At 48.4% G+C, this 23,706-nt stretch overlaps 2 protein-coding genes across 3 annotated transcripts in view; one reads left to right on the top strand and one right to left on the bottom strand.

The window, feature by feature from the left end:
* Positions 1-6,731, bottom strand: part of IPO8 (importin 8) — a 43,487-nt gene extending 36,756 nt beyond the window's left edge. Inside the window, 2 exon segments of the mRNA XM_088459271.1 lie at positions 1,959-2,040; positions 6,521-6,731. Coding sequence (XP_088315397.1) covers positions 1,959-2,040; positions 6,521-6,604 — 166 coding nt within the window. The 5' untranslated portion in view covers positions 6,605-6,731.
* A 1,354-nt stretch (positions 6,732-8,085) lies between these two features.
* The window catches only part of CAPRIN2 (caprin family member 2), a 30,965-nt gene continuing 15,344 nt past the window's right edge, over positions 8,086-23,706 (top strand). The window contains exons 1-10 of one of the 2 annotated variants that reach the window (XM_088459310.1): positions 8,086-8,190; positions 13,845-14,056; positions 15,567-15,629; positions 17,204-17,290; positions 17,743-17,981; positions 18,487-18,569; positions 19,039-19,197; positions 19,738-19,781; positions 20,134-20,391; positions 22,947-23,003. In XM_088459310.1, coding sequence (XP_088315436.1) covers positions 13,859-14,056; positions 15,567-15,629; positions 17,204-17,290; positions 17,743-17,981; positions 18,487-18,569; positions 19,039-19,197; positions 19,738-19,781; positions 20,134-20,391; positions 22,947-23,003 — 1,188 coding nt within the window. In that variant the 5' untranslated portion in view covers positions 8,086-8,190; positions 13,845-13,858. Of the gene's footprint in view, positions 8,191-10,601; positions 10,672-13,844; positions 14,057-15,566; positions 15,630-17,203; positions 17,291-17,742; positions 17,982-18,486; positions 18,570-19,038; positions 19,198-19,737; positions 19,782-20,133; positions 20,392-22,946; positions 23,004-23,706 lie in introns of those variants that run through there. The other variant, XM_088459311.1, reaches the window with a different exon arrangement.

Consider the following 23,706-nt stretch of genomic DNA (forward strand, 5'->3'; position numbering starts at 1 on the left):
GAGAGACAACCAGGGGGGGGGGGATGGGATGGAGAGACAACCAGGGGGGGGGGATGGGATGGAGAGACAACCAGGGGGGGGGGAGGGATTGGGATGGAGAGACAACCAGGGGGGGGGGGATGGGATGGAGAGACAACCAGGGGGGGGGGGGGATGGGATGGAGAGACAACCAGGGGGGGGGGGGGATGGGATGGAGAGACAACCAGGGGGGGGGGGAGGGATGGAGAGACAACCAGGGGGGGGGAGGGATGGAGAGACAACCAGGGGGGGGGGAGGGATGGAGAGACAACCAGGGGGGGGGGATGGAGAGACAACCAGGGGGGGGGATGGAGAGACAACTAGGGGGGGGGATGGAGAGACAACTAGGGGGGGGGAGGGATGGAGAGACAACCAGGGGGGGGGGAGGGATGGAGAGACAACCAGGGGGGGGGGAGGGATGGAGAGACAACCAGGGGGGGGGATGGAGAGACAACTAGGGGGGGGGATGGAGAGACAACTAGGGGGGGGGAGGGATGGAGAGACAACCAGGGGGGGGGGAGGGATGGAGAGACAACCAGGGGGGGGGGAGGGATGGAGAGACAACCAGGGGGGGGGAGGGATGGAGAGACAACCAGGGGGGGGGGAGGGATGGAGAGACAACCAGGGGGGGGGAGGGATGGAGAGACAACCAGGGGGGGGGAGGGATGGAGAGACAACCAGGGGGGGGAGGGATGGAGAGACAACTAGGGGGGGGGGGAGGGATGGAGAGACAACCAGGGGGGGGAGGGATGGAGAGACAACCAGGGGGGGGGAGGGATGGAGAGACAACCAGGGGGGGGAGGGATGGAGAGACAACTAGGGGGGGGGATGGAGAGACAACCAGGGGGGGGGGATGGAGAGACAACCAGGGGGGGGGGATGGAGAGACAACCAGGGGGGGGGGGATGGAGAGACAACCAGGGGGGGGGATGGAGAGACAACCAGGGGGGGGGGGGGATGGAGAGACAACCAGGGGGGGGGGGGATGGAGAGACAACCAGGGGGGGGGGATGGAGAGACAACCAGGGGGGGGGATGGAGAGACAACCAGGGGGGGGGGGGATGGAGAGACAACCAGGGGGGGGGGATGGAGAGACAACCAGGGGGGGGGGATGGAGAGACAACCAGGGGGGGGGGATGGAGAGACAACCAGGGGGGGGGGATGGAGAGACAACCAGGGGGGGGGATGGAGAGACAACCAGGGGGGGGGGGATGGAGAGACAACCAGGGGGGGGGGATGGAGAGACAACCAGGGGGGGGGGATGGAGAGACAACCAGGGGGGGGGGGATGGAGAGACAACCAGGGGGGGGGGGATGGAGAGACAACCAGGGGGGGGGATGGAGAGACAACCAGGGGGGGGGGGGATGGAGAGACAACCAGGGGGGGGGGGATGGAGAGACAACCAGGGGGGGGGGGATGGAGAGACAACCAGGGGGGGGGGATGGAGAGACAACCAGGGGAGGGGGGATGGAGAGACAACCAGGGAGGGGGGATGGAGAGACAACCAGGGGGGGGATGGAGAGACAACCAGGGGGGGGATGGAGAGACAACCAGGGGGTGGGATGGAGAGACAACCAGGGGGTGGGATGGAGAGACAACCAGGGGGTGGGATGGAGAGACAACCAGGGGGTGGGATGGAGAGAGAATCAGGGTGATGAGAGAGAGAGCATTAGGGGGGAGAAAATACAGGCAAGAGAAATAAGGGTGGGGGGCGAGAGAGAAGCTATTATATCAGATGCATTGTCTAGCTGGCTCCTGTGATTTGTCTAGCCCTGCGATCGAGCCTGTACTAGTGATCGGATGCCTTGTTCCTTATTACTATTCCACAATCAGATATTGCTGTGCCGTTGCATTGGATAGTGGTAAGCCGCGAGTGTATCCTGCCCCTTCTTGCTGTTGCAACACACCCCAGACTACGTGCAGAGGACCTGGTGTAACTTACCTGCCTGGCGCACCGGGAACTCAACCTGGTCGGACACGATGATCTGCAGCAACGTTGGGGCAAAACTGATGATCTTGTACGACTAAGAGGAGAGAAAACATACTCTTGTATAGATTTCATCTTTTCTGCAGATTAAATGCAAACAAGAGAAGGTGCCCTCTCATTTATGGGGAGCAAGTACTAAGACCTGACACTTTAACACGTTATAAATCTCACAGTGACAGATAATACAGATATCAGCTGCTATAACCACCCCTGTGCATACATTACAGAATAGCGCAATGATGTCATCTCCTCCGGGACCATATGGAATTATACCTGGATCTCTCTCCATCAATGTTATTACACCCCAGGCTGAACTGATTCATACAGATGTGTCCACATGGTAGGTACTCACCATCTCAGCAGTAGGAATCCCGGCACCAGAATCCTGACGGAAAGTATTAGGGTTATGGGGAGGATTAGGGTTACGCCGCTGGGTGAGGGGGCGGGGGGTTAGGCTACGGGAAAGGTGGGTTAGGCTACTTGCGTTCAGGCATCGGGATTCTGACTGTCGAGATGTTGCTGTCTGTATTCTGCCCGTCGGCATTCCGACTGACAGGAACCCATATCCAACCCGTCCACATAGGCCCATCCTCAAATTGCACCAAATAGTCCCCTTTGGCTCGCCACAGACTTTAAGAGTTAGCTGCGCCATGCGACTTTTTCTTAAAATATGCGTCTTAATCTGCGACTTTATACCAATTCCTTTGTGCCAAAAAAACTAAATCAGAAGTACTTAGTGCACTATTAGAGAATTAAGATGTAAAATTCAGAAAAAAAGTACACAATCTGGGTAAAAAGGCAAAAGACACAGGTCCGATACGAGTGACCCGCCCCATGCCTTGCGTCACGCCTCGTTATACTTAATCTGCGACTTTATACCCATTCCTTTACAGTGAAAATACTAATCCTGAGTATTCTATAAGCGACGTTGTGTGCAACCACGACGCAACTTTCAGGACAGAGTACACAACAGAGGAATCGCTGCCAGCGGTGGAGCATCCCCATATGGTGCAAAAAGGAGGTGTATGAGGCCCATTTGTAGCTAGGAAAGTATCTGAACAGGCAGTAGGTGTAGACAGCAGGATGCAGTGATACCCAGATACCCCATCCTCTCTTATATTACCCCTGGTGTAGGATGCAGGGATACCCAGATACTCCTGGGGCAAGAAGCAGTGACACAGATAGCCCATCCTCTCTTATATTACCCCTGGTGTAGGATGCAGGGATACCCAGATACTCCTGGGGCAAGAAGCAGTGACACAGATAGCCCATCCTCTCTTATATTACCCCTGGTGTAGGATGCAGGGATACCCAGATACCCCATCCTCTCTTATATTACCCCTGGTGTAGGATGCAGGGATACCCAGATACTCCTGGGGCAAGAAGCAGTGAAACAGATAGCCCATCCTCATTGATAAATTTCCCCCTGGGGCAAGAAGCAATGACACATATACCCCATCCTCACTGATATTAAGTACCCTGGGGCAAGAAGCAGTGACACAGAATCCCCATCCTCACTGATATTTTCTTCCCTGGGGTAAGAAGCAGTGATACAGATACCTCGTCCTCAGTTATTAACTCCCCTGGGGAACGAAACAATAACACATATACCCCATCCTCACTGAAGCAGTGACACAGGTATCCCATCCTCAGTGAAGCAGTGACACAGGTACCCCATCCTCAGTGAAGCAGTGACACAGATACCCCATCCTCACTGATATTAAGTACCCTGGGGCAAGAAGCAGCGACACAGAATCCCCATCCTCACTGATATTAAGGACTTCATTCAGAGTCGGTCGTTGCGGCCGCACGGTCGTACTGGAAAAGGGGCCGGATATGCAAATGATGCACTCGCATGTTGCGTCCCTAAGGTCGGATCGTTAGCTGGCCGACCAAGGGGAGGAAGTGGTCAGAACACAAAAAATACGCCCCCATCTCGTACGCATTACACGTCATCTCCGGCCATATAAGGATTAATCGCAAGCATCGGGAACCATCGGAACTGGTCGTAGAGCTTAAGGTTGACCATACCCTCTCTTATGCTCTACGATCATGTCAGTGTTCAAACCTCCCATGTCTCGTGTGCCATGACACTACTTTGTTAATTATGCACTCCCATAAAACACCGTTCGCATAATTTGGCACGCCTGCGTTCGGATCTCCACTCCCCCGTTTTCAAGCACCTTCCCCTGTTACCACCCACAAACGCCTCAATCTGTCACTCAAACTACCGACCTGGCTGTGTTCTAGGAGAGAGAAATTTCTGGTCGTAGCGGCTAGTTTGCGCACGCGCATTGCGAACTTTACGCATGCGCAGTTTAGCAAACATCGGTGGCGTACGACCGTGCGGCCGCAACGACCGACTCTGAATGAGGTCCTAAGTACCCTGGGGCAAGAAGCAGCGACACAGAATCCCCATCCTCAGTGAAGCAGTGACACAGATACCCCATCCTCATTGACAATAACCCCCCCCCCCCCCCGCAGCAGGAAGCAGTAACACAAATACCCCAGCCTCACTGATATTATTCCCCTGGGGCAGGAAGCAGTGATACAGATACCCCATACTCACTGAAGCAGTGACACAGGTACCCCATCCTCACTGAAGCAGAGACACAGGTACCCCATTCTCAATGAAGCAGTGACACAGGTACCCCATCCTCACTGAAGCAGTGACACAGGTACCCCATCCTCACTGAAGCAGAGACACAGGTATCCCATCCTCACTGAAGCAGAGACACAGATACCCCATCCTCACTGAAGCAGAGACACAGATACCCCATCCTCACTGAAGCAGAGACAGATACCCCATCCTCACTGAAGCAGTGACACAGATACCCCATCCTCACTGAAGCAGTGACACAGATACCCCATCCTCACTGAAGCAGTGACACAGATACCCCATCCTCACTGAAGCAGTGACACAGATACCCCACCCTCACTGAAGCAGTGACACAGATACCCCACCCTCACTGAAGCAGTGACACAGATACCCCATCCTCAATGAAGCACTGACAGATACCCCATCCTCACAGAAGCAGTGACACAGGTACCCCATCCTCACTGAAGCAGTGACACATGTACCCCATCCTCGATGACAATAACCCCCCCCCCCCCGCAGCAGGAAGCAGTAACACAAATACCCCATCCTCACTTATATTATTCCCCTGGGGCAGGAAGCAGTGACACAGATAGCCCATCCTCACTGAAGCAATGACACGGGTACCCCATCCTCACTGAAGCAATGACACAGATACCCCATCCTCACTGAAGCAGTGACACAGGTGGTACCCCTTCCTCAGTGAAGCAGTGACAGATACCCCATCCTCACTGAAGCAGCCACAGGTGGTACCCCATCTTCACTGAAGCAGTGACAGATACCCCATCTTCACTGAAGCAGTGACAGATACCCCATCCTCACTGAAGTAGTGACACAGGTACCCCATCCTCAATGAAGCCGTGACACAGGTACCCCATCCTCACTGAAGCAGAGACACAGGTACCCCATCCTCAATGAAGCAGTGACACAGGTACCCCATCCTCACTGAAGCAGAGACACAGGTACCCCATCCTCAATGAAGTAGACACAGGTACCCCATCCTCAATGAAGCAGTGACACAGGTACCCCATCCTCACTGAAACAGTGACACAGATACCCCATCCTCACTGAAGCAGTGACACAGATACCCCATCCTCAATGAAGCACTGACAGATACCCCATCCTCACAGAAGCAGTGACATAGGTACCCCATCCTCACTGAAGCAGTGACACATGTACCCCATCCTCGATGACAATAACCCCCCCCCCCTGCAGCAGGAAGCAGTAACACAAATACCCCAACCTCACTTATATTATTCCCCTGGGGCAGGAAGCAATGACACAGATAGCCCATCCTCACTGAAGCAGTGACACAGGTACCCCATCCTCACTGAAGCAGAGACACAGGTACCCCGTCCTCAATGAAGCAGTGACACAGGTACCCCTTCCTCACTGAAGCAGTGACACAGGTACCCCATCCTCACTGAAGCAATGACACAGATACCCCATCCTCACTGAAGCAGTGACACAGGTGGTACCCCTTCCTCAGTGAAGCAGTGACAGATACCCCATCCTCACTGAAGCAGTGACACAGGTACCCCATCCTCACTGAAGCAGTGACACAGGTACCCCATCCTCACTGAAGCACAGACACAGGTACCCCATCCTCACTGAAGCAGAGACACAGGTACCCCATCCTCACTGAAGCAGTGACACAGGTACCCCATCCTCAATGAAGCAGTGACACAGGTACCCCATCCTCAATGAAGCAGTGACACAGGTACCCCATCCTCAATGAAGCAGTGACACAGGTACCCCATCCTCACTGAAGCAGTGACACAGGTACCCCATCCTCACTGAAGCAGTGACACAGGTACCCCATCCTTCTCACTGATATTATGCAGAACAATTGAAGATAACTAGTATCACCCCTTTTGGGGCAGTTATTGCCCCGGAGGAGTACTCCCCCCACCTCACACACCTGGTTGAGCTCAGACTCGGCTGCCAGGCGCATCTTGGGGTCTATGGTCCCCCGCAGGGCCTGGATGATCCGGTTCGGGTCCATCGCTGCCCTGAACAACGGGATAAATCACAACGAGCTCATACGGCCGTAAAGCAACGAGCAGTCCGCAGCTACGGCTGTCGTAAAACCTCACAAACCATCGCACTGTACGGAGCGTGGCAGGGGTCAGATTGTACGGAATTGCTCTGCTAAGAGGACGCCATGCTGTACGGATTAGCTATGACAAGAGGAGGGCGCCATGCTGTACGGAATAGCTATGACAGGAGCAGGGCGTCATGCTGTACGGAATAGCTTGACAGAAGGAGGGCGCCATGCTGTACGGAATAGCTATGACAGGTGGAGGGCGTCATGCTGTACGGAATAGCTATGACAGTAGGAGGGCGCCATGCTGTACAGAATTAAGCAAAACTGAACTGAACTGTCTTGAAGTAATAACATTTGTAACACAATAATGAGTCTGTTCCTGGAAGTAGCATCATGCTACATGCAGGGGCTGATTCTGTGTTAGGGGTCCATTTACCATTTAATATTTGTGGTGTATTCACCGAAAACACCTGTTTTGGGGGATACTTAATATTTGTGGGTTTCCCCCGAAACGGGTGTAATATATTACATCCGGGCGGTATGATTGCAACCTGCAATACGATCATGGCAGGGGCGTCTTAAGAGAGGAGGCTGACGCGGCTGGCCAGCCACCGGAGAATTAGTAGACTCCGGGCACTAGAGTGTGCCCAGAGTCTACTGGGCATGCGCAGAACGCCGGTCAAATGGCCGCGGTGGCCATTTTCCGGTGTTCTGAGCAGCGCTGACACCCGATGTGGGACCAGGGACAGGTGAGTTTAAAATAATATTGGTGCATGGTGTGCGGTGCGGGGCCCCGTGTACCCAGCACACACTGCACCCATTATAGATACGCCACTGGATCATGGGCGCTAATATTGCACCAAGATCTCATTGCATGTGCGATCATTAATAACTCGGCTCCCAAGTAACTTTGCACCTTGGCAAAACCCTATTGCACTGTATGGACATCTGAAGCCAATGGTTAGCAACCATCGATGATCCCGTTTCGAAATAAGTATTTTTTACATCGAATTGTGGGTATTCCAGGTTTGCCAGCCATCAGATTCCGCTGACCGATGCCCATCCGATGGCTGGATGCTTCTGTGAAGCTTCGGATACGCGGAAGTGGAGTCTGCAGCCAGGATAACGTGCGCAAAGGTCGTAATGGTTCTGCACATGCGCACAGTAAAACTATTGATGGTTATACCATCAAATGGTTGTGACGTTATGGCTGGTAGCCATTTTAATTGCTGCATTGCATTGGTTTGTCCAGGTGCATAATTAATCCTTTTTTCCTTTGCTTCCAAATCAGAATCAGCCTATTTTACTGCCCTGATACACAGCCATATAATAACCCTAGTACCATCAGAGTACAGGGAATATCCCTCCATGTGAATGCAATTATTTAGAAATTAGTGGGAGGGTGTGGTGAATATTATGATAAAACCACACCCCTTCCACCTCTATTTAAAGTTTGTAAGGACTGAACCCAGTAGCCACGTGTATTTGGCAGTGGATAAGACATATAGTAGTGCTTGGCACACCCGGACTATAGGTGGTAGACGGTTAGTAATAAATGTCCATGTTTTCTGGTTATCCCTGCAGGGTGAGTGGAGTTTGGTGCCACCCTTGTAGGGATCTTTGTGTGGCCACTGGCCTGTAGGGTGCATTTACTCCTGTTGGATAATGGTTTCCATGGGGGTCAGCTCTGTACCCCTAATATATTTCCTGTCAAAGTGGCTACAGGTTTTGTTTTTTTGTGGATTCTTGCTCTCATAGCATGTGGAGAGGGGCTTTTCCCTACTGAAGGTGGGGGTAGATAGCTTACTTATGCATTCATACATGTGGCTTTGTGCATTTGGAGATTATGGCATTTGCACAGTATTTTTGTTAGTGGTGTTTGGTACCATCCTTGTGGGGATCTGTGTGGTCAGTAGTCTGTAGGGTGCACTTGCTCCTGTTGGGAACTGGCTTCCATGAACTTGGCTCTGTACCACCTAATATTTCCTGCTTAGGTGGCTACAGGTTTTGTTTGCATGGATACAACATGTGGGGAAAAGCTTATACCTACTGGTTGTGCGGGAAGGGGGGTAGGTTATGCATCCTTACATGACATGTGCATTTGGAGATGATGGTATTTGCATGCTATTTCTATAGTTGTGGGTTAAGTTGGTCATTCAAACTTGATGAGGTTTGACTACAAGTGGAGATACATGGGTGTTTGTGCGGATTGTATCTGGCTAGAATTGCTGATGGCAAGTGATGTTGCATAGTCTTTATTTCTGTAGCACCTAAATGCAGTTTGTAATGTCCTCGCTGAGGAACCGCTCAGTACTGACACTTTAAGAGGGGTATTCAATATGAAACGTTAACTTCACTGCCGAAGTTAACGTTTCATATCGGAGTTTTTGCCTGCGTTAAAGTTTGGTGCGCGCTCCCGCTTATCCCCGTATTCAATATAAAATTAACGAAAACGGGAAACTCCGAAGTTGGATTTGCGTAAAGTTACAAATTTTTCCTTAAAATAATTTTAAGACCCCCCCCCTAAAGTTGTAAAAAAATGGGGGATCACTATGGGTACCCCCGTTTTAGCCTTTAAATGAAAGTCGGGGATTTAAATAGCCGCAGCAGGTGTTTTTTTTTTTTTTTTTTTTTTTTTTCCCCCGACATTGAAGAAGTGTTGCAGAAGAGCACTTAGGTTATTTTTTTCGGTTTTTTTAAGTGGTCCCATCAAATTTGGGGTACATGAAAATGGGTACTAGCATATTTTGATGTCCCTAAAGTAAGTTTTTAAAAATTCTGCATTAGTGCACCTGCCGCTATAAATCTATTCTAGAAAACATCTGCCGCATACATGCAGAATAGCCCTGAACCTATTTCCATATTGTTAAACAATTTTTTTTTTTTTTACCCCAATTTTTTATTTCATTTTTTGGGGTGTCCCTAATTTTTTTATTTTTTATTTTGACAGTTCTTTTTTAAATGTCATTCCCAGAGGTGCAGGCTATTTTTTTTTTTTTTAAGCCTGCACCCCTAAACCCCAATTCTGCACTTTTTTTCGACACCTATTCAATGGTGAAAAGTTATCACCTTTTTTTATCAAAGACTTTTCAAAACTGCGATAAGTCTTTGAAATTGAATACGGTGTAAAAGTAAAACCTGCGATAATGACGTCATACCTCCGATATTAACGCAAAAACGATGTTTTCGCTCCCATATTGAATACCCCTCTTAGAGATCCACAGGTGGTGCTAATTATGTCAGTCTGCAGCTCTGGAGAACATGCACTGTTAAGCTGGCCACACACCTGAAGATTATCTGTCCAACCAGCCAACTAGTTGGTTGGAATGAAAATCTGGTAACATGGGAGTAAATGATCAGTAATTTGCTCCTAAATGCCAGAAAACAGATGAAAATGGTCATCAGACAAGTTTGTTAAATGTTTGATCTAAACTATTTTTTCAAACAAGTTTTTGTCCATTTTCCGGTGTTTGGGAGCAAATTGCTGATTGTCATTTGCTTTCATTCCTTACCAGATTTTCATTCCAACCAATCAACTAGTTGGCTGGTTGGACAGAATCTTTAGATGTGTGGTCAGTTTAAGGGCTCCCAGATTAATGAAGTTGAGAAACACTGGTGTAGTGCTCCCTCATATTGCACCATATCCCCCCACAATTCTGGAATACCGGACTGTTCCATGCACCCAGATGGCTGGATGTTCATTTAACAAAATACTTTTAACTGGATTCTTTTCATAATGGCTGGAAGATCTGGCATTGAGTATTGTTGGGCCTATGTTACTGGCAGCACTGAAGTAATACGTTAGGAACTGATTTTTATCATGATGCACTGTTTTATGGAAATAGGAGATATTGTCAGGCCGGTTTCTGCAATGTGATGGTGCCACTCCATGTAGTGTGACTGCTGGTCCTCCTTTCTGCCTCCATCAAATACAGATGTGCCTAATGTGCTGCAGTATTGCGTTCCATAGGTGTTCGTTGTGAGAAGTGGTTTAGCTCAGTTAAGCTTAAACTGCAACACTCAAGGTAAAGCTTTTAGCTTCCATTTTTTTTGTATTTTTTTTTTTATTATGCTCACCAGGTACAATACTCCTATACAGTCTGAAGCTGGCCACACACTAGACCAACTTGCATCCAACCAGCCAACTTGTTGATTGGTTAGAACGAAAATCTGGTAACGGATGGGAGTAAATGATGATCAGCAATTTGCTCCTAAATCCCAGAAAACAGATGAAAATGGTCGTTTAGACAAGTTTGTTAAATGTTTGATCTAAACTATTTGTTCAAACAGTTTTGGTCCATTTTCCAGCGTTTGGGAGCAAATTGCTGATTGTATTCCTTACCAGATTTTCATTCCAACCAATCAACTAGTTGGCTGGTTGGACAGATCTTTAGATGTGTGGCCAGCTTCAGGCTTTACTCTAAAGCTGGCCACACATCTAAAGATTCTGTCCAACCAGCCAACTAGTAGATTGGTTGAAATGAAAACCTGGTAAGGGATAAAAGCAAATGACAATCAGCAATTTTATTCCAAATGCCAGAAAATGGACCAAAACTGTTTGAACAAATAGTTTAGATCACAGGTTCTCAAACTCTGTCCTCAGGACCCCAAACAGTGCATGTTTTCCAGTTCTCCTGACAGAATCACAATTGAAATAATTAGCTTCATCTGTGGATCTTTTTAAAATGTGTCAGTGAGTAATGAATACACCTGTGGACCTGCTGGGTGACCTGCAAAAAATGAACTGTGTGGGATCCTGAGGACCGAGTTTGAGAACCACTGGTTTAGATCAAACATTTAACAAACTTGTCTAAACGACCATTTTCATCTATTTTCTGGCATTTAGGAGCAAATTGCTGATCCTCATTTACTCCAATACATTACCAGATTTTCATTCCAACCAATCAACAAGTTGGATGTATTTGGTCTAGTGTGTGGCCATGGACTTGGGGCTTGATTCAGAGACTGATGCTAATGCAATCACAGCTGTGTTTCTAACCACACTCCCATTACCTCCCCCAAATGCTGACTACCTGTCACTCACTTTGTGAATGGGTTCTCTGCGCAGTGGGCATCTTTAATGCATGTGCAATAGCAATAAAAAATGCTAATTCTGTATAAAATGGAGTACATCCCGGGAATCAGGCCCTTAACTTGTTGCATGCTGCGAATGCAGATTGTGCCGGATTATTATTTATAGATTTACAGGTACCAGGGTACGAAACATTCAGTACATAGTGCAGTAACACGTACTACCACAAGATGTCAGTAAGGAACTGCACACAATGTACAAGTGACACTGACAGAACCAGTTTGTTTGGAGTTATTAAGGGCCCCATTTACAAACGAAGTGAAATACCAGCGGCAATTTTCGTTTAGTATCACTGATACAAACGAAAATTCCACTGGTATTTAGTAATACTTACCCCTCCGGCGAGGTCCCGCGAAGTCCAGCGGAATCCTCGACGAGGTCCTCTGCTGGCAGTCTAATGCTGCCAGCGACGGAGCTCCAGGGTCATGCGCATGTGCATGACAGGAAGACCCGGCAGTGCCTGGAAGATGGTGAGAGCGATGCTGTACAAACAGCGGTAATCTAAGATTACTGCTGTTTACTAAATATAGCAAGATGGTATAACCCCTTTAGCGAGCGCTAAAGGGGTTATATTTTGTTTGTAAATGGGGCCCTTTATACAGTTGAACTGGAATCGGACAGAACAAAGCCTATTATAAGCTGATGGCTGGTCAGAAGTTATTGACCAACTTGTAAGCAAGTTCCATATAATTCAGAAATTATTATATTTGGGACTTGCTTATAACGCAGCTGTCAGCTGCTTTGTCTGAACAGGGCCACAACTAGGGGACTTGAGGGGGTGCCGGGGAGAGGCTGCCGGGAGGCTAGGTTGCTGCTCTTGTGGGTTTGGAGCCGCACCCTGGCCTTGAGAGAGGCAGAGAGACAGTCAGTCTAACGTACCTCCCAACTTTTGTAGTCTGTGAAGAGGTACCCTTCGCGTGCCTGAAAAGGGGGTGGGGCTTCCCAAAAAGGGGCTGGACATCTAGAAAACAGGGCAGAGCCTCGCAGCAACCCCCCGTTTGTCACTATAGGGGGCGTGCCCAGCACTCTCTGAGATGCTGGGCAGCCCCCAGGCTCCCCCCTACAACTGGTGAACAGATGCCGTGCCCACGGCATCTGTTCACCTTCTGCACACCCGCTGCTCTGCTATGCAGAGCAACGGTATGCGCTCTCCCCAACTTCTCCCCCTCCCACCGCGGGACACTGGCCCGTGGGTGGGACAGTGTCAGAAAAACAGGACTGTCCCGTTGAATGCGGGACAGTTGGGAGGTATGGTCTAATATGGTGCCGGTCACAAGCCAATCACCAGAGGCTGCCGGTCTGAGCGCCAATTGGTTCGCGAGCGGCGCCACATTACAATGATGGCAGTACTGAATTTCCCCAGTGTGGCAGCCCCATCCCACCCTGAGTTCACCCACCAAACAGCCCTGGCAGGTAAGAGAAGGGAGATGGGGACCTTACTGTGGCATAATGCATACCTGCCAACTTTTGTGCCCAATGAATGGGGACACTTTGCACGCTGAAGGTGCGTGCATCTGAAAAAGGTGCGGGGCTTCATGAAAAGGGGCGGAGCTGCACAGCAACACCTGTTAATGTCACTATAGGGGGTGTGCCTAGTACTCTCTGATATGCTGGGCAGCCCCCAGGCTTTCCTTACACTAGTGAACAGACACCTTCTGCACACCCGCTGCAGAGCGGCGGTATGTGCCCCCCCCCTGTCCCAGGAAAAACGGGGCTGTCCTGCTGAATGCAGGACAGTTGGGATATAAGATGGTGTATAAGGGGCCTTACTGTGGCATAATGTGTTGTAAGGGACATGACTGTGTGGCATAATGTTAGAACACATTATGCCACAGTAATACCCCTTATAAGGGTCATTAATGTGTTGTAAGGGGCATTACTGTGTCACAAAACCACACGCCCTTTTCATCCTCTTATATTTTGTTTTTTGGGGAGGGCACCAAATTATGGCCTTGCCCTGGGTGACTACAATCCTAGTTTTGTCCCTGGTCTGAAGGCGCAGAGATGGGTCTGTATAAGATTAACTTTAGATCCAAACACTACACTAATCCTTTTCTATTAGGACTCTTAAAGAATAGAAATAACAGACTGGGCGTCTCTTCCTAGGCTAACCCTTTACCATGGTGCAGCTCTCTCCATCCAGCCCTGATGGCAATGTACAGAGGTCTCCTGATTTCAAGCATCAGACGCCACAAGGTCACGGCTCTCTGCCGACATCGCTCTGTTCTGTTGCAGCTTCGCTCCAGATGTATGAGACGTACCTAGAGAACTGCTACATCAGCCTGAAGCACAAAATCCGGAACATTGAGAAAAAGAAGGTACGGACGCGTTCCTCTGCTTGTTGGCTGGCCTGCTATAGAGGAACTGGGCAGAAATGGCTCCTGATGGCAGCGTACTGTATGTCTTTAAGCCCGTTTACACATCACGCAATCTTCCCAACCTTTATTTTTAAAAACTGGCTTTAAAATGCCAGAGGTGCATTTATTACTGTGCAAATTGATGCCTTGCCTATTAAGGGGGAGACTTAACAAACCTTGGCGGGAGATAGACTGCCTCCCATGCAGGCCACACTAGACTGTGTGTACCCATCAACGGCTGAAGCCAAGGGCACTATGTCGGGTGGTCTGTACATGCTGTACGACCATCTGATATATTGTTCCCGCACAGCATCCAGAGGTATGGTGTTGGCCCCCCGGATCTTCTGATCTGCTGTGCATGCAACAAACTACTGTGTACACACTGAACAATGTGGCCGATATATCGTGCCAACCTGCGTCTGAATTACCTATTTCTTAGTGTGTACCCGGCTTAACTGTCACTTTACAGGCTGTGCTTGGAAAATGACAGCTAGAAGCTGATTGGTACTTTCTCTCTCCAAGCTTTGATAAATCTCCCCCTAAGTTTTAACTGTCTTGTATAATACCCCCTTTGGAGAGAACAAAGTGAGGAGATGGGACAACCGCTACAATGCCCCCCTGCAACACCCATGCAGTGTCCCAAAAACATAAGTAGGGATGGCCATCAACAGGTCAACCATCAATGGTGCCATTGGTGGTTTGCAATCAATGGCTTACCCTCCCCCCATTGGTGCAGCTGCAATGACTGAGGCAGGCCTCTACATTGGGACAATCAGGAAAGGGGGTGGAGCTATGCACGGATCCCTGTGTGCTGCAGGGGGAGGGGAATCGTAGCACTCTCTACCACCTGTGGCAGATCATAATCTGTCCACCACCGTTGATGGCACGTCCAGCGGCGACAAGCAATTGGTGGTTGCTAGTAGTTGATAGCCAGGGGGGTCAGCAAGCAGCATGGCCAATAATGTTTCCACCCCCTATGAGGAGTAATACACATGTGTAGGGGCAGCTAAAATTGGTGAGAGCTGCTGGCAAGTGTTAACCTAATCTGAAGATTGTCATCTTGCTTGCTAAGGCTAAGCTGAAGTGCTGGAGGAAGTTGACTAAACATCCTCTGTAAAGTTCTGCGTAATATGTGCACTATATAAATTACTGATAGTATGTAAACTGCTGATGGTTTTAGAGGAGTCTGGCACTCAACTTCAGCCAGGTACTGTCATGGAATGCGTTCACACCTGTGCCCATACTGGCATTCTTGGTGCTTACATGAACAAGAACCCCTTTACTCATTTATTATCGACACCCTACAGAGCTAGCCAGGGGTTGGGAGAAGTCTCACAATGGAGGTGCACTAATTACACAGGGGGGTACACCTGTATCTCAGCTTCTAATTGAGAATGTTCGGTCCTCTTTATCTGAATATAAGGCATGGAACGCAACTTTTTTTTTTTTTTTTTTTTACTGCCTTCTGTAGGTGAAATTGGACGATTATCGAGATCGACTAAACAATGGGGAAGCGCTCAATCAGGATCAGCTGGTTTGTATCTGGATGATTGGCACAAACACTCAGCCTGCTAAATGGTATGAACACTGGAGGGTTCAGGCCAGGGCCATAACTACGGGTGGGCGAGCTGTGCCGCTCCTTGGAGGTAGCACCATCTCTGCCCTGTGGCACCTGTATAAGGGTAGCAATATGTTTGGAATAGAAAGCTGCTTTCTGGATCATCCTGGGATGCTCAGTTACTCGCTGTCGAGTGTTCTTTTGAAAGGAGTGCGCTACTGCAGACTCCATGTTGTTCCTCAAGGGAGACTAAGGGGTATGAAGTGGGATAAAGTACCAACCAATCAGCTAACTATTCATTTTACAGGTGGTTTGAAAATTTAGTTAAAGTACCAACCAATCAGCTCCTAACTACATTTTCAAACCACCTGTAAAATGAAGTTGGCTGATTGGTTGGTACTTTATCTATCTACTTTCTCTCTCCAAGGCTTGGTACACAGACCCCTAAAATACCTGTTCCAAGATGGCTGTTGAGGTCAGTACTGCGCATGCGCAGCGCCATCTTTCCACTGTAGAAGACTGACTGCTCCCTTTCAGACCTGGTACATTACCGCTGTGCCAGCACCTTGCACCGCTACCCACTAGAAGTATACATTCACCAGCTGGTGAGCTGTTTCATGCTCTGCTCCACTACAACCATTGTATCACAGTAGTATGGCTGTACATCACCTATAGTCTAATAAACCAGCCCACTGGTTAAAGAACTGGGCTGTCTGTAGTGATAAGCCATCTGCTGATGTGTACATAACTCTGCCATAGCATCGCACCTATACACATTTCCTACAATTACAGCCTTGGGTTAGGTGCTACAGAAGTGTGTAGGGACAGTTTTGTACATTAGGGGGAGCTACAGTCAGGATTTAAAGCCTCTGATCTTCTATATCCAGAGTAGGCAACCTGTAGCCTCCCAGCTGCTGTGAGCTTTTTTATGAGATGCTAAATCTGTGGCAAGGCATGCTGGGAGGTGTAGTTCCATAGCTGCTGGAGTGCCACATGTTGCCTACTCTGATTTTATGTGATGACTTGGGGTAGGGTGTACTTACTTTCTATAACCCCACTCTGGGAGAGCTTTACAGGGGGTATCACTATCTGATAGCAGGGGGTGTGGTGTGCTGCATTCTTGTGGCCTCGCCCGCACTATAAATTTGACAGCAGGGGTGGGGCTACATGTCACTGGCCCCACCCCTGATGATCAGCACAGCAATTTGCTGTATTTTGTAAGTTGGGGATAGGATGACTTGTTTAGATGTGAATCTCTTCCTCCAAATTCCCAGATGCATGACACCAGGAGATTAGTCAGCTTGGGAGAGTTCATCTAATTTGGGACTCTCTTAGATCTTTCCCGTCAAGTTTGGAGTGAAGTTAATGGCATCTGTCTTGTATCTGGAATAAAATTACTCATGAGGTGACTTAATGACTATTCTGATAAGTTGACAAGCACCTATGCTGCTAAAAGCTAATTCTATCCCAAAACCACGTTGGGGGGGTTGTTTTACTTTCCATAGACTGTCAAAGTTTAGATGAACCTGCAGATCTTGGTGTACTTTCAGGAGGCAGTGCAGAAGTATCAGGAAGTGCTTCACAACCTAGAGTTTGCCAAAGAACTTCAAAAGACATTTTCTTCACTCAACCAAGAGGTGAGTAAACCTGTATTATGAAGAACTTAAATGGGGTAGAAGAACAGGGATAACTGATCCTGGCATCTTGCAATAAGATGCACAATTATGGATTGGGTGTACTATTCTTGGTATAATGAACTTGAATGGACTGGTCACTACCACAAGATCACTCCCCTCCTGAAATCTGCCTGGCCGTGAGTGCTCCCTTCTGATTGGCTACTGGCTGTTCAATCCCTGCTCACATCCAATGGGACACATGAGTAAGCAGGTGTTGGCTGCCTATTGGTGCTCTTGATCCTGGAACAAGGACTCATAACTAAAGTCATAATGGGTGAAAAACCTTCCCCGTCATGGGAGCGCTCTTATTTTGAACAGCCAGTAAAATAATTTGTGCAGTATTTTATAGCTGGCGCCAGTAGTGTACGCAATGCATATTAATGCACCTTCCCCCCCCCCCCCCCCTCTTGTAGTTGATCAAGGCCCAGAAGAAGGCCCTGAGGCGGGAGGAAATCCAGACGGCTGAAGCGGAGAAGAAAAGACTGCGCACGATCCTGCAGACTTGGTACTTGTTACAGTCGTTCTGTCAGGCCCATGTGCATAAAGACTTCAAGGACGGTCTGAACGGAGCCATGCGCCTCTCCCCTAAGGAGCTGGATAATCTCTCTAAATTTGCAGCCTTGGTCTGTCATAAGCGGTTCAAACACATGAGGTGAGAATGTCTGCGCTTTATAGCAGCATGTGGGCCTTGCTATACTTTGTGCCCTGATGGGGGGGTTCTCCCAAAGACTGGCACATGTCACTGTTCTCCAGTGGTACTTGGGTACTTCTCCTCCTGCCATCCCAATCATTCCCTCTGCTTACTAGGGCTTGGCATTGGGTTACTGGTCACTGTAGTATTGGGCAAGGGATTTGTCATGCTGAAATGGATTAGTGGGGCACATTAAAGTGACCCAGCCTCCTGCTGCCCCTGACTGGAGGGGCTGTTGCACCTAGAACTGTTACAGATGAATACGCAGTTGTTACTGATGCAGCTTGAATACTTGAACAAGGATGTAAAGGCCATGTGGGGATACTTCCACTACAGCGGAGCTTGGCACCAGCACAATCCCCCGGTACCTCTGTAGGCTGGTGCACTGGCCTTCTCACATCCCTTGCTTCTTGCTACCCCTCCTGGCTACAGCTTCTCTGGATAACTGGTCTCTTTATATCTATAGTCTTGAAGAGGAGATGGATCAGCTTTCGGTCTACTTGTGGAACCTACTGGAGGGTAATGAGAAAACTGTAGCGGGGACCAATTGTAAGTATCTCCCTCAGAGCCCAAGTGTCCCACCGAGCCCCTGACTTTATTTTCTCTTCTGAATCTGTAGAGGCAGGACTGTACCCCTTTAATACCCAGGAGTAAGCTCAACATGTCCCTTTAGAAAGAGCAGATAATTTCACTCCTCTGCTCTCCAGTGGGTGAAGGGAAGACCTAAAATACTTACACGTTATAGGTACAAAGCCCTCTATAGATGTGTATTATGCAGACGCTCCTCCCAACGCTGGCCTTTGAATTCTGTGGCTTATTCTGCAATAGAGGGCACTCTACATGCCCCCTTCATGAATGGCTCTGCTTAATGCAGCAGACCCAGCAAAATCTCTTTGAAGAAAGCAGTTGGGCAGAATTACCATTGCTCAGTCCCTTTGCCCCCCAGCCTCACTCCCCTGCCCTCCCCTCAACCTCACGCTAGAATTATTTACTTATAGCATCCTGTAACCATTTTCAGACAAATCATTAAAAGACCTGGTGGCCAGAATGTTGGACTGCGGGTACTTTGAGAGTGTCCCAGAGCCCCCTCCAGAGAAGAAGCCCGAACCTAAACTTGAGGAGCCTCCGCGGAGTGTTACAAGCAAAGTGACTAAAGTGGAGCCACAGAAAGAGCCGGGTAAGTGGATACTCAGAACCTCTACTCCTCGTCCTCATTCTGCTACAACCACTGTAGAGGTGGGATAGTCCTGTCCTCTCCTAGGACTGCTGTGTGCACTACAAGATGGGTCCTGGTGAAGGGGAAGAACTTGCAGGATGACTGGTAGTCTGTGGGGGCTCAGCTGGTGATCTGCAGTGATGGGATCAGTTTACTTCTAAGCAAGAAGTAAAGTGCAGAAGGGGGGAGGGGCTATTTTATGAGGACCCCAAAGTTCAACTACCTCTCTGTTCTGGTCTATTTCTAATACCAGACATAAAACTGGGCCTGGAGACCGCATTGAGGCAGAGCATAGACTTACATTTCTCTGCAATGTTAAAGCATTGTAATGGTATAACCAGGACCGTACCCCTGGGCTACTTTAAAATAGTTTTATACCCACTTGCATAAGGTGCAGGAGCTTGTTCAAAATGAACAAAGGTTATAGCCTGTTGCCAAGTAGGGTATGTGCCCTATATTCACTTTAGAATTATAATTGCCACTTTTTTTTTTTTCTTCTAGCGTCAATCATGGAATATGTGAAAACAGACACTCAACACAGAGGGGTAATGACAGTAAATGTACATGACTTGTGAAGAGTCTGTTGCATTAAGTTATAAGGGTATTCTGACCTGGGCCACCTGCTATAATGGCTGCTTGTCGTGGCCCTACACTGCAGTATTTATTGTTGCTTGGCTGCAGAGGTTTTTGGGAGTATCGCATGACTGGCTCATGCCCTTATCTAGATTGGGCCTGGTTAGTACATGGGCTCTGTTTATGTAATTCCCAGCATGCCGCACTAATCTTGCATGATCCCCTCTAAGGCTTCCGGTGATGTGAAATAAAGAAATGACCATACTATTATATGCTTGTTTTTCCTTTGAAATAATAGACTAATATTTCTCTCAACATTCCAAGATTTCGGTAAGGTATTGCATGCCAAAAAATGACCAGATGGCAAAGTCGGCAGAAGTACAGAAACCGGGAGAGGTGAAATGCATTAAGCCTGAACCAATAAAGCCATGGCTGGTGTCTGCTACTGTGAGGCTTCAGGAACCGAAGAGATGGCTCCCAACCCCCACAGTGACACTGCTCACCAAACCCTGGGAGGCTCAGAGTGCCCCTCTGCCTGCACCCCCTCCACCCAAGGCTTTTTTACTGGAACCACCAAGGGAGGTAATGTCTAGCTGTGCCCCCGTCTGGGGCGGATACTGGTTTGTTGGGGCCTGGCCTTTATGAATAATGGGATACCAAACCATTCTCAAGTTTGTTTTTTCTTGGTAATAAGGCTCCACAAAGTGTCTGTAGTGCCGCTGATGCGACATTGGGTAGAATGCGGCTATAGGCACGTGTCTGGGATGTAGCTCTCTTCAATAAATACAATTTTCCTTTCTCCCATTCATGCTGTCTAGAAGACTCACCCAATATATGGAGGGGGGGGGGGGTCCTTGGTGTAAGCTTTGGTATGTGAGGCTGACTTTTCACATCTCGACAATGAGTGGCGACTGAATGTACCCATCATACCCACGTGCTAATGCGATTTTAAAGCCTCTTATTAGTGTCGACTTTACAGCTACAGACCATGCCAACGCTGCTTTAAATCGCATGAACATGTTGGCATGCCGTTGTTTACCGCATTAACTTTTTTGAATGTTGAATTCACCACTGCATCCTGTAAGACTGTTTGTTCAATGTTCCCTATAGTACATGGTGAGACTGCCGTTCTCTTTATATTGTGTAACTTTCTGACATGAGAATTAATATATGGGAAGATTCTGAACTATAATTAGACCTCTAAGTATCTTGGGCAAGAACACAAGCGCCCTGTATTTGGGCACAACTTGTTTATTTGCTACACCAATAATTTTGGGCTTGGAACTTTGATACTGGAGCCCAAGGCAACAAATGGTCCCTTATATTGCCCCCAGGGTTCTGCAGTGAAATCTTGGGGTACATAACATGAGCTGCAGCAAAGATCTGACTGCAGGACGGTCCCCTAATATCAGAACAGTTGGAGAGACTGCTGCTGTCATGTTCCTGCAGCCTTGGCTACCTGCTGCTGCATCTGGTGTCTTGTCCTGGTCTATGTTCCTTATCTAGAGGGCTGCCAAAAACACCAGCTACACCCATCTTTCTGTGCTCTTCCTTCTCTGCCTTTGTTCCCATTATCTGCTACTGTATGTGCCCATTGCTGCTCCCAGTATATGAAGGACACTATGTACTGCACACTCTTCCTTTAGACCATAGCAATCGCCTCTTTCCAACCCCTGCAGCCTAGTGCAGATTAGACCTCCTCTGCTTTTTGTTTCTACCCCCTCGATGGCTTCTCTTGTAACTGCATTCAAGCATGCTCTAGCCTCTCCTATTCTTAAACCACCCTTGATCCTGATGCTCTCCCTAATTACTGGCCCATCTCCACCCATTGTGTCTTCGAACTTCTTAAGAGGATTGTCTACAGCTGCCTTTCATGCCTCCCACTCTCTGTGTATCACCCACTTCAGTCTGTCTTTAGTCTTCTCCGTTCTATACAAATGGCCCTCGCTAAAGTCTGTAATGACCTTACTGCCAAAACCATGGTCCACACATCCGTCACTCCCTTGGTGTGCATGGCACTGTTCTCCTACCTCTCTGGCTGCTCTTATGACTTCACAGCTGCCCCCTCTTCTGCTGCCAGTTGGTGTCCCCCCCCCCTCTCTTCTCGCTCTATAATACCTCACATGGGCTCTTTTGGCCTCCAATACTATGTCTATGCTGAAGCTCTGATCTAGGTCTCCTCTCCTCACTCATGTCTCAATTTCCTTCTGGAGCTTAAACTGAACATGTCCAAGACTGAGCATAGTCTTCTCATCCTTCCTCTCCCCCCCCCCCCCCCCCCTTAATTTCACTATCTAGTGACAGCCTCCCCATCTATTCTATCCTTCATGTGCATGGTCTTGGAGTTGTCCTCAACTCTGCCTCTCCTTGAAAACCCATATTCTGTCTTTCTCAGCTGTATCTCTTCTACCTTCAAAATGCCTCTAGGATCAGACCCTTTCTCACTCTGAAGGCAAAGGCAATACTCTCACTGGTCCTCTGTAGACTGGACTACTGTAACCTCCTCCTTTCTGGACTCCTGCCTCTCGGCTGTCCTCAGTGCTGCTGCTCTGCTCATTTTCCCCTTCAATCAACCTATTGCTGCTCCCCTTTCCCAATACCATCAGAACACTACTCAAACTTCACTCACCCAATCCTCTCCCTCCTTTTGCCCTAACCCTCTGCTCCATGCTCCTCCCTCAATGTCTCTTGCACTTTTCTGTACTTTGTAAGGCGCTGCTGAGCCCCTGTGACATCATATAAAAGGATGATGGGTAATTACTACTTTACTGGGGCGGTTGTGTCTTCTGTGTTGGAAATGTTTAAGATTTTAATGATTGCAGCAGATGTGCTTCACAAGGAAAACCAGTCTGATGTAGTATAACATGAGCCTGGTGCACACCACTGCAAACATGCATGTGTCTTACTATAGTTTACATACACTAACAATTGTAGTGGGGGTTGGTGCATGTTCCCCCCCCCCCCTCCCCCCTCAATATGAAGACCTTTCCTGATTGCAAACACTTGGGTTATAGGCTGAAATAGGAAACTCCTATGTAACCTATGGGTACTCTTAATGCGTTATTTGTTACAATCATTTCAATCTGTAATCGAATTTATCAAAACATCACATATTAAATGTTCCTTTCTAATTGCAGAGACGTGAGCGGGGGCCAAAGCTTCAACCAGACCTAAAGCCTGTGGCCCAGTCTAAGGTGGGTTTTAGGCTTTCAAGGTGAAATAAATAAATAATAATAAAAGGTAATTTTTTGCCTTCAGCTCTATAGGGGGGACACTTGGTGGTTTTTACCTTCTAGGGGGCACATCCTCATGTCCCCTGATTTGTCCATATTTTTTTTTTTTTTTTTTCCCCTTTTATAGGAGACTTTCTCTTGAAGGACAGCTCGACCTTTTCATCCTGACTTTAGCTGCAAGTAGTGAGGTTTTGGCTGCTTCTTGGGTGGGGTGGGTTTTCACCCTCCTCATAGCTGCCGTCCCATTCCCCTCCCAGTAGACAGTTCTTGAGCAGTTGCAACACTGCAGTGTTCCAAATTGGCCAATCAAATTCCTCCTCTGCCAACTTGGAGAGATCAGCTGCCAGGAGAATTTATCTACATTGGCACGCCCCCAATGGAAGAGTGGAGGACCAATCTGATCCTGCTCATGTGGTGGAGTTGACCTGTAGATGGTTGTACACCTACATATACATCTCAGATGGAAAATCCAACAGTGAATTGGCTCAGCAATCTGGAGAAACCTAGTCCCCAGGATAAGGAGGGTAGTTTCCCACCCTGCAGTGGGATGAATGTTTTGTTTGACCACATTGGTGACCTGCGTCCTGGTAATGGCTAACAGGGTGGCTAACAGGTATCAAATTCCTTGGACTTTTGAGATTAGAAGTGGTGCAGATACTTACAA

Source organism: Taudactylus pleione, unplaced genomic scaffold, assembly GCF_031769625.1.
Source record: "Taudactylus pleione unplaced genomic scaffold, aTauple2 ptg000903l, whole genome shotgun sequence".
Lineage (NCBI taxonomy): Eukaryota > Metazoa > Chordata > Amphibia > Anura > Myobatrachidae > Taudactylus > Taudactylus pleione.